Raw genomic sequence first — 11206 nt, forward strand, 5'->3', positions numbered from 1 at the left:
AGACAAGTAATTACATTGCAGTGCTTTTAATGATCTGGATTCCACATAAAATAAATAATCCACATTCCTGTAATTTTCATAACATCAAGAATACTGTTATCTGTTTCGATATTATATGGATTGTTGAGACAGTAATGAGTTTGTGTCGCATTTTAACGGGTCTAAAAGAATGAGTTAATTTTTGCTAGAAAAAAAAAACAGTATCTTCTATAGAATATGAATGGGCAGTCTCCCAGTTGAAGTCTGTTCCTTGAAAAAAGAAAAAAAAATCATTTAATCTTCCAATGGAAGAAAAATGCACGGGATTTCGATTTTTCATAATCCAAACACCGCATCTCCTCGGTAACATTAATTAGTCCTTCATTCTGCAATTCGAGGAGATGTTTATAAGCAACCCTTGCTCCCATTCGTTCTGCAATGATTGCATTGGCAAATACGTAGAGGCCAAAATCCAGGAAAACATAGCAATGGTTAAATGCCCTGATGTATGTGAACTGCAATGCTGCTTTAGAACCACAATTTTGCCGTTCGATTGTTCCTGTACAAGTGTTCGACCAATGGAAGAACGCCCTTTGAGAATTGCTGGTTCTCGGGTCGCAGAGGTTTTACTGCCCTTTCTAGGATTGCTCTGCCATGTTAGTGGATGATGGAGGGTCTGATGTTGTGATGAAATCAGAGCGTCCGAAATCCGAATTGTCATAGGCTGTTCTGCGCGCAATGCAGGGTCGCATGGCATGCCGGAATCTCGTGCAGCGAGTTCCGAAATCTGGGCATGGCGAGAGACCGAGGGAAGATATTATGGTGATGTAGTTGGGTAAGATCAAGAAGTGGAGAAGATGTTCGGATTTTCTGACTTCGGCAGATCTTCTCTGTATAAGATTTTCCAAAATCCTAACAATTTTAAGAAAAATGAAAAAAATATGCATAAATTCTGATTCAATATACAATTTGACTAGTGATTTTTTTTATTTTGTATAATTATACTCACAGAATTTTTATTTTGATTTATATGTATACATGATTTTTTTTGTTCAATTGTAGACATTTAAAGAAATGAATACATATATTTATTTTCTCTATATTGGATTAATATAATTTTTTGTGGACGTAATATTGTGTAATTCAGTAATGTTATTAGTGATTTGTGAAAATTGAATCAAATTAAAATTTCATATATAAAATTGTATAAAATCAAAATTTATGTATGACATTACATTTTAGATTAAATTCATGTATAGTTTCGATATTTATCCCTTTATTTTTTTTTTGTTATATACCATAAGGCGAAGAGGAAGATTTAATTATAGCCATTTTTATAAATCAACAAAATTTTTTAAAGAAAATTGTTATTAAGCCTCGTACAAGTTTATAGTTGGAAGTTTATGCTTAATATAACATTTGGTATATGAATTTGACTTAATTTGGTAAGTTTTTTTATTCAATTTGGTACTTTAATTTGATATTTTTTCTTAATTTGGTGTCTGAATTTTTTTGGTACCTAAATTTGTCACATGTTAAACAATTTATTTTAATATACTAATAGTGCTAATTTTATGAGGTAGCAAAAAAAATTAATGTATGATCAACATTTGGTGAAACTAGGCCTTTGTGAAGATCAGGTCATGCTTTAAGCATGTGATCCCTCTTGAATCATTTCTACTATTAATTGTCAAAGTCATCTCAATCCCAATAAAAAAAAGTAAAATTTGAGCATATTGTTTAGAGAAACAAAGAAAACTCCAAATAAATCTAGCTGTTCTTGCCATTAAATTCCACGTATTTGCCATATGTTGATCGTACATCATTAATGATTTTTGTTCCCTCGTAAAAACTAAAACGGTTAAAAAAGTTATATAACATTTAACTAAGTATCAAATTAGAGTATTAGACAAGAAAAAAGAGCTTAATTACCCAATTAGAAATAAATTGTCATGTAAGGGTACCAAATTGGACAAAAAAAAGCCTAAATGTCAAATTAGGAAAAAATGTTAAATTTAAATACTAAATTAAAGTTAAAAAAAACTTAAATATCAAATTAAGAAAAATGTCCTGACCAAATGTTATATAAAACCTTTATTTTTGTATATGGTGTAAATAATAGAATTTTTAATTAATTTTTAGGAGTAATTTATATTTTAGGTCTTTTAAGTAAGTAATAATTTTAAAAAAATTAAAATTATATCAGTAGTTTTAATCATTAGTATCAACTTTTATATTGGTTACAAATTTTAAAATTTATTAATTTACAGTACAAAACTTCTATAATTAATAAATTATTTCACTTTTGCTAATTTAGTTAAGTAATTCTTATGAAATATTGACTTAAAGTGCTTAACTCCATACAAAATCTATTTTGACAATAAAAAACATACTAAGACAATTTTATATTAAAAAATATTAACAAAATTAGTATAAATGATTTGATTTGTTAAGAATAAGATTAATGAAATTAAAGAATTTTGACTTGTAAAAAAATTAATCTTAAATTCAATGGTCTAAAATGTTAAGAAGTGAGAGACAACTCGTATAAAGATAAAGAGTCATTAGTAATGATGAGAGAGTGCTTAGAGGAAGTTTGGAAGAGTGTCGATAGTTTTTGCTATACTTGGACTCTTCTTGAAGATAGATTGAGTTTGTACGGCGGAAGAGCTTGGAGCTAGGCACAGGCCCTGTTAGAGTCTTGGCAGATATTATAGGATGTTACAACAGAAATTTTTGGGTAAACTTTGATGTCATATCTTTCCCATTCACATGTGATGTCCTGATTGAAGTGTGGTTGAGTAAAATAAAAAATTAGTATTAAATTAAAAAATATATGATTACTTGAAACCAACTTAATTTTAATTTTATTTAATTTATAATTAATTTTTATTTTTATGATATAAAAAAAACATTTCATATTTAAAGTAGCGCAAATAATTAAAAATTCTAAATAAAAAAATGTTTTTTTTAAAATATCACGTTGTTTTTTATTTACTTAAAAAAATATAATTTTAAAAAATATTTATGAGAAAGAGCCACAATCAATGAGAATTATGATAGATTATTTGAAAAATAAAAAGAAATTCAACGACGTGACACCTAGTACAAGCAAAGTAATAAATTGTTTTCATGATTAACAACAAAAAGAAAAAGAAGAAAAAGGAAAAGGAAAGAGTAGTTTTAATTATAATAAAGAAAATGAAAAGCACATGAAAGCAGAGCGCCAGAGCCTGCTGCAAATGGAATAAGATAAAATGGAAATAAAAGGTCGGTAAAATAAGTCATAGTAGCAGCCAATCACAAAATTTGTTTATGCGGAGCACTCACTCTAATAATTAAGATGGATACCTTCATTAATTTGAAAAAGTAAATATAAAGACAAAATTAGGCTCCTAATCTTTTAGCACTTTGGTTATTAATTAACCATTACTCGCCACCTCCTTTATCTGCCTTTTACTTCTGTGTCCATAGTTTTTATCCTTTCGTCATTAAAATTTTCTCGTACAATTGCAGCACACATGCCTATTGCTATTCTGTAGCCATCTGACTTACACTCAGTTTTTCACCCAAAGAGTCAAAGGCCAATGCCAGGCCTATTTCCAATTTACTCATTAATAGAAATTGTTTTGCAAAAAAAATAAAATATAGTGTAGCTTTTAATTTTATGTTGTTAGTTAAAAGATGAAAGAATCTCACATTGTTTAAGAACAAACTACAAACCTATTCATGAGTCTATATATACATATGTCTCATATCTCACATTACTTAAGAAAATAAGGGGAATGAGATTTTGGGTCTATATAAAGTATTAATTGGTGGCACCTTAAAAAAATGGTGTTACCACTTTAAGTTTTTATAAAGATTTATTCTCGTAAATTTTTTAAAAAATTAGTCTATGTTTATATATTTTTTAAAAAATGACCATTTTTAAAAATTTAATCTGAGAGCGGGCAAAAGTGCGCCCACATTAGTGTGTTTTTGCACACCGGATAAAACGCTTTCACGTCAGTGCGTTTTGTGTTGACATGGCAAAATCGCTCCTCAAAAGCATGTTTTGCTGAAATTTCACCGCTCTTACATAGACGCGTTTTATCATTTTCAGCCATTTTCAGTAAATAATAAAAAGATTAGTCTATTTCTGTGAATAAAGTTAGAAATGGGACTTTATAAGTAAAATAGTCCTTTTCCCCTCTAAAATCAGTCACAGGCGCACTATGCGAGTATCCAGTAATATTGCAGCCTTTTCCGTAAATATTTGCAACTTTCTACAAACTTTACAGCATTTTCATTACTCAATCATCACAGCCATCGCTGCGGTCGTTTTCATATTTGTTTTACACCTGCATCTCTTGATGTCTGCATACATGCATACATGCATACATGCATAAATACATATTTAAGAGGTGGTTGAGATTCTTCTCAAACGCCAAGAAGGGTAGATAACACAGTGAACCCCGAACAAACACCGCCCTTTCCCTTTCTGGTCCATATATAAGCATTAGTGGATCCAAAGGAATTTTATCCACGCTCCCGTGAAAAAATCTGGGCCACTAAAGAATGGAGAAAAATTTGTCGCTTAAGAGATTCGATGTCAACAAGGGAGCATGGACAGCTGAAGAAGATAGAAAATTGGCTGAGGTTATTGCAGTTCATGGTGCTAAAAGGTGGAAGACAATTCCAACCATAGCAGGTAAAAACATTCTGAGTGTCACTGTATATAGCCTACACGTCGGCTGAACTGAAATCTGTTTCCTATTTTGTTTATTGCAGGTTTAAATAGGTGTGGTAAAAGTTGCAGGCTGAGATGGATGAATTATCTTAGGCCTAACATCAAGAGAGGAAATATATCAGACCAAGAAGAGGACTTGATACTTAGGCTTCATAAACTCCTTGGGAACAGGTGGTCTTTGATTGCAGGAAGGTTACCAGGAAGAACAGATAATGAGATCAAGAACTACTGGAATTCTCATTTGAGCAAGAAAGTGAACCAGAAGGAGAAACACAGTGGAGCATCAGCTAGGCAAGGCTGCAAATTTGCTCAACAGAGATTAGTGGAGAACGCCAAAGAACAAGTGAGACAAGAGAATACATCTACTGGATTTGAGGAGTCGAATATAAGCTTCGATGTGGATGACTTCTTTGATTTCTCCAAAGTGGATACCCGGAACTTTGAATGGGTGAACAGGTTTCTTGAAGTTGACGACGGTTTTAAGTTTTAACTGAAACTTTATGGATGGAACCCCAAGAGCTTTTTGTTGTTTGTTTATCTTCTATCATCATGATTCATGAATTTGATGCAATCCATGTTAATATGTAAAACCTTGTTATCTATCCCTGAATTTGGCTACATACGTGTTTTGTGTCGGCTATATGCCCTAGTTGCCGACATAGTGAAACGGTAGCACAGACTCTTGTTATTGGTGTCAATCAATTAGACCAACAAGTTGAACCCCGTACTATTGTTGGCTAATATAGCAAAGAGACTTCTGGAAAAATAAACAAAAAGGCAGTCTTCTTTCATCTCACAATAACATTCATCTGGTAGCTAGCAAACAAAAGAACTTTGGTTTAGACCATTACCGATTCGATTTTATCAGTCAGTCTGCTGAGCCAATATGATGACCCGTTGGCATTTGGTTCATTACATTCTCATGTAAAATCCGACCTCGAAAGCTAAACTGTAAGGTGGAGAGAGAACCTATGTATATGTATAGGCCAGTTTCGAGACATAAACAATACTCAACTTTCAAATATATGCATTTTCAAAAGCTAACTTGTAAAATGGAGAGAGTCTAATACAACATATAAACCACTCAAGTAACAAGGCAAAAACAATACTGAACTTCTAAGGATGAAAAAGATTGTATTGTACAGAAAAGTGGGCATCGATTCCTGTTGTTGTTCCAAGTTTTCCATATTCCTCCCCACTTTTCCCTTCCTTTCTAGGGGCAGATTTAGTGCAAGATGAGTACACACTAGATAACCTTAAAATGTCTGGAAAGCAGTCTTGCGGAAACTTAATCCATGCTTTAGTGGATAGGATTGGCTTTTTTCCCATCCCCATCTATTCCAAACTCCCTTTTACATCGCCTTTTCCCTTTGTCTCTTTGTTAGGACTATTTTGATGCCCTGCAAATTTAAATCCTTTCAACGACAACTCAACAACAACAACAAAAACACTGCCAAAAGGCGAAAAGCTACCACGGTGAACTTACGAGCAAGATGATAATTTCATTCATGAAAGATTTCATGATCTAGGACAAGGGGTGATATCTGACACACACACACACACACACACGTGTTTTTCATCATCTTAAATTGTTTTGGAGCTGAATTTCAGTAGTACGGATTTTTATCATTTAGCTATACTCTCCCATGCTGGTTGTTTGATATATTGATAGTGGAGGTGCTGCATATCTGATCCTTGTCAAGTTTCATGATTTACGATTGCTTCAATTTAGTTTCAAACTATGCATCCCCTTGCGAAATTTTCTTCTTATGTCTCCTTCTCCATCTATTGCACATACGACGGCAATGAGTTCCTTTTGATTTTGAGAGCCAATCTGAACAAGAGAATAAGCCGCGTTATTAGCACCCCTATGTGTCCAATAGAAAGACAACTGCTGAAACTACTCTTTTAGCATCAAACTATCATTAACCAACATACTTATCTGAGATACATCATCCAAAGGACATGTCAAAACATTCACAACCACGTGATAATTCGATTCAATCATAACATTCTCTACACGTAATAACTTTAGCCACGAAAGAGCCTCCCAAATGGCAAACGCCTTAGCTAAACAATAATTTAAAAGCGCTTTTTAAAAGCCAGAAAGACACCTAATCACGTGACCTCAACTATCTCGGATAATGGAAGCAAACCCCACTATACCATCATGTTCTTAACTACAAGCATCGACATTAAACTTTAATAGGCTCGTGGGAGTTTTTGAAAATGACAAAGATTGTTATACAGAATCATGGGCATCTATTCCAGTTGTTTAAACTTTTCCATATTCCCCCTTTCCCCGTCTTTTATAGGGGTGGCTTTAGTGCAACATGAGTAGATACTAGATAGCCTGCAAAGCAGTCCTGACTCCTGCGGAGACTTAGCCGGTGCTTTAGTGGAAAGATTGGCTTTTAGTCCCATCCCCATCTATCCCAAACTACTCTAAGCCAGTTTTTATGACCTTTTCCCTTTGTCTCTTTTTTTTTGTGTGTTACTTTAATGCCCCTGCAAATTTAGATTCTTTCACCGAAACTCAACACAAAAACACTGTCAAAAGACAAAAGCTACCAGGGTCAACCTTACCAGCAACATAATAATTTCATTCATAGAAGATATCTGCTAGGACAATCACACACGGGTTTTTCATCATCTAAAATTGTTTTGGAGCTGAATTTTAGTAGTACGGGTATTAATCATTTAGCTACACTCTCCCTCTCCCATGCTGGTTGTTTGATATTCATAGTGGGGCTGCTGAATATCTCATCCTTGTCAAGTTTCATGATTTACGATCGCTTCAATTTAGTTTCAAACTATGCATTCCCCCTGTGAAAGTTTTCATCTTATGTCACCTTCCCCGTCTATTGCACATACGCAGCAATGGGTTCCTTTCGAATCCAAGTGCAGAAAACTGAAAAGCTTTTTTTTTTTTTAATATTTACTATTACAAACATAAATACAAATATAAATACAGTTAAATAGAAACAAAACCTATCTATGACATATTACTTATTAGGATTAAAAACACAGAATCACAAATACACATAATCAACCCAACACGACACTATTAAAGAGGAAATGGCTTCTTTAACGTAGGAGGAAAACGGGGATCAAGCGACAAAAAAAAAACGAGAGGTTAAATTAAAGGATATGAAACAAGGAAGGCCGCATGTCGGCCCATATTAGTCGGTAGTTAGCTTTTTATAAAATTGATACTCGGTTTTCGCATCAGATATTCATGGGCCATGTATTGGGCCTGAAATCCAATATAAGCATCAAAATCCCCAGCCCCCTTAAAAATAGTACAAGGAAATACACATACATGCTAACATATTTGTGTAATATGAATTGAATTATGTGTTTTTTCAAAAAAAATTCAATAAAAATTAATCAATACAGTAATAAAAATTAAATTTTATTACACTAAGTGAAAAAAATATTTTACGCTAAACATATTTGCTTTTAAATTATATTTAATAATAAATTTAAATGGAGTGATAACTCTTAATATTATTGAACACGAATTTGATAATTAAATTTGTAAATATCTTATTTAATAATAATATAAAAGTACGAAAAGATAAAATAATATCATAATAATTTTAATTTTAATTATAAAAATAATGTTTTTAATTTCATAATTAATAACTTAATTAAAAATAACATCAACCTCAAATCTAACCCAAAAATAAATTTAAAAATAACCTACCCAAACCAAACTTAAAACTATAATAAATCTGGATTAAAAAATTCAGAGAAAATTAGGGAAAAATAAACATCAACTTAAAATTTCAAAATTCTCAACTGATTGGGATTTATTTATTTAGTTCTAAATGTACAACATTTTTGTGAGATACTCATTTTATACAATACTTCTAAATTGTTTTAGTAATTATTGCACTGTAAATGTTATTCTACCTGGCAAACTAAAAATATAGTAAAGTACAGCAGCAGCCAGCAGGCGAAGTAAACGAGGAGAGGACAAATAAAACCAGATTTTTTTTTCAGAAAAAAAGAAAAGAAAAAAAAAAGAGGTAAAAGGGAAAAACTCTGCCTAACTGGTCTTTAAAAGTCTAGAGAAAGAGACAAAACATAGAGAGAAAGAGAGCAACCAACATTACAACAACGTTAATAGAGAGCATATCAATCAAATTCATCAAATCTTTCATTCTTATATTCTCTTTCTTTCTTGGTTTCATGTTTTCAGGGCCTTTGTGTTGAATCTAATCCAATCTCTGCTATCTTTCTCAGCCATCTCTCCACAAGCAATAAGAAGAAGATTCCATCCCAATCTTTTCTTAAAGACTACCCATATCTTCTTCTTCTTTTTTGTCAGAAGAAAAAAATATATCTGAATCCCATATTTTGCTGAAGAAGAGATTCCAATTCTGCTGGTTTTTACCCCTCGACATGTCTTGTTGTTTCAAGGTAAATATGGAAAATGCATATCAACCCAGATTTTGGTATTCTTTGTTTATGTTGTTTTAAACTTTTTAATGGTACTTAAAATTTTTTTCCCTTTTTATGTTGATATAATAATTATACACTTACCTGCCTTATAAGGTGACCTCTTTTTTTGAGGGAAGTGGGTATCTCTTTATAACTCTATATTTGGAGCAACAGCCGAAGAAATTGCCCCCTAGTTCCTTACAGTCTCTTCCCTTTTTTACACCAAAGATTTGTTTCTCTTTCCTTTTTTTAATGATGTGTTTTTAGATTAGGGGTATGATTTTGTTGGGGTCTCTCAAAATAAGAACTTGGGTAAAAAAGTTGATTTTTATGGGCAAAGGAGTGATTTTCCTTTTAAAATACAAAACAAAACAGAACAGAACTTTTTTTTTTGTTTTGTTTTTTGTGATTAATACATTGCCTCACATGCGCGCACACACACACACACTCTGAATCTCTGCTTGGTTGCTAAGAAAGGTGGAGAAAAGCAAAAAGGAAAATCCTTTTGCAGTCATTTTATCCAAAGCCAAGTTGTTAAAACTCTTTGACTTTTCTTCCTTTGGTGAGCTGTTCTCCCTCCCATTAGTCCCAATTAGAAAGTTAAGGTCTTAAAACTGTAGTTTTATCTTTCTTTTGCATTCATTTTCTTCAGCAACCAAATAGAGAGACTATATAGTTCCTTGCCTTTCCATGTTGCATTTTAATTTATTTTTTCCCTATAGTAATTGTTTGTATTAGAGATTATTAGATTAACAGTAATGAGTGCCATCATAACTTGTTATCCTTTTCTTTGCCTTAATTTGGATGTGCATTATTATTGTTGTTGTTTTCATGCAGGGTTGATTGAAGTGAGAAGTAACTGTTGGAATGGAAGGTGATATATGTTCGAGTTTTGGTAATGGAGGTCAAGTGGATGGCAAGGTTTTGCAAACATTTCAAAAGAGTTTTGTTCAAGTTCAAGACATCCTAGACCAAAACAGGCTGCTAATCAACGAGATTAACCAAAACCATGAGTCAAAGATCCCAGATAACTTGAGCCGGAATGTGGGGTTAATTAAAGAGCTGAATAACAATATTAGAAGAGTAGCTGATCTCTATGCTGACCTCTCCAGCTCTTTCACCAGGTCGATGGAAGCTTCGTCCGAAGGCGATTCGGCCGGGATGTACGAACCTGATGGAAAAGCTAGTCAGAAGAGAATTAGATCTGGGTAAAAATTTGATCAAACTGAAACTTTTGGCATAAAGTATGTACCCTTTCACTGTGGAATAAAGGGAGGGGGTATTTTGATATTTTAGTCAGGCCAAAAAAAAGAGATAGTATTCTGTTTTTACTCTTTCAATGCGAGTATGAAATGTGTTTTGAGAGCTTGAAGCTTCATCATAATAATGTATCACTATGCTGCCTTGTGGAAATCAAGCATTATCTTTGTTTACCATCTTTAATTATTTGTTTAATGAGGCAAGTCTGTGAGTGCTTTAACTGTCATTAAATAAAACAGTTTTGGAGCATTTTCCAGTTTCCAATGATCTCTTTATGTTCATTTGTTAAGAGAGTTTTGATAGGAACTACCAACAACCACACTTTTTTCTTTTCCCATGTAGTAAAGGGTTGGTATATACTGTTTTCTTACAACCCATCTTTTTGTCTTTTTAAGTTTAGAAGCTCTTGTGTTCTTCATAAGTAATTTTATCTAACATCTATGTCGAGACAATGAATCATATTCGAGCATAAATTCTCTCAGTTGTGTCTCTGTGGGAAACTGAGAAAATACTAGCAATATATATATTCTGCAGTCATATTTGGTAATTATGCATGCCTTTTTGGGGTTGAAGATGCTGTGGGACAAGCTGAAGAAAGCAGCTTTGGCTTTGAGTTTATTTCAATTATTTTGATTGAAACAACACCATAAGCTTAAACCTCAAGTTGGGGATGATGACTTTCTTTTAAACCCCTCCAAAAAAAGATGAACTTAAAGGAAAATTAAGTGCTAATAATTGAGAAGTTTCTTAAGAGAAAGCACAGATGCTTATAGAAAGAGAAAAAGA

At 32.7% G+C, this 11206-nt stretch overlaps 2 protein-coding genes across 5 annotated transcripts; both read left to right on the top strand.

Moving 5' to 3' along the window:
• The first annotated feature begins 4215 nt into the window (after positions 1–4215).
• Positions 4216–5502, top strand: LOC107906045 (transcription factor MYB114). Its single transcript, XM_016832889.2, has 2 exons — positions 4216–4672; positions 4753–5502. Exons 1-2 carry the CDS (start codon positions 4540–4542, stop codon positions 5199–5201), a joined length of 582 nt encoding a protein of 193 aa, XP_016688378.1. The 5' UTR covers positions 4216–4539; the 3' UTR covers positions 5202–5502.
• A 3186-nt stretch (positions 5503–8688) lies between these two features.
• Positions 8689–10603, top strand: LOC107906044 (protein ELF4-LIKE 4). Of its 4 annotated transcripts, none has more exons than XM_016832886.2 (2): positions 8689–9139; positions 9998–10603. In XM_016832886.2, exon 2 carries the CDS (start codon positions 10028–10030, stop codon positions 10370–10372), a length of 345 nt encoding a protein of 114 aa, XP_016688375.1. In that variant the 5' UTR covers positions 8689–9139; positions 9998–10027; the 3' UTR covers positions 10373–10603. The 4 variants fall into 4 exon arrangements, with proteins under 4 accessions (XP_016688375.1, XP_016688376.1, XP_016688377.1 ...); XM_016832887.2 differs by lacking the exon at positions 8689–9139 and adding an exon at positions 9165–9722; XM_016832888.2 differs by lacking the exon at positions 8689–9139 and adding an exon at positions 9744–9759.
• The last annotated feature ends 603 nt before the right edge of the window (positions 10604–11206 follow it).

The sequence above is a fragment of the Gossypium hirsutum genome, chromosome D05, assembly GCF_007990345.1.
Source record: "Gossypium hirsutum isolate 1008001.06 chromosome D05, Gossypium_hirsutum_v2.1, whole genome shotgun sequence".
NCBI classification, from domain to species: Eukaryota; Viridiplantae; Streptophyta; class Magnoliopsida; order Malvales; family Malvaceae; genus Gossypium; species Gossypium hirsutum.

Coding starts and splice junctions, on each gene's coding strand:
- LOC107906045 (XM_016832889.2), top strand. CDS start 4,540: ATGGAGAAAAATTTGTCGCTTAAGAGATTCGATGTCAACAAGGGAGCA. Junction 4,673..4,752: donor GACAATTCCAACCATAGCAG/GTAAAAACATTC, acceptor TGTTTATTGCAG/GTTTAAATAGGTGTGGTAAA.
- LOC107906044 (XM_016832886.2), top strand. CDS start 10,028: ATGGAAGGTGATATATGTTCGAGTTTTGGTAATGGAGGTCAAGTGGAT.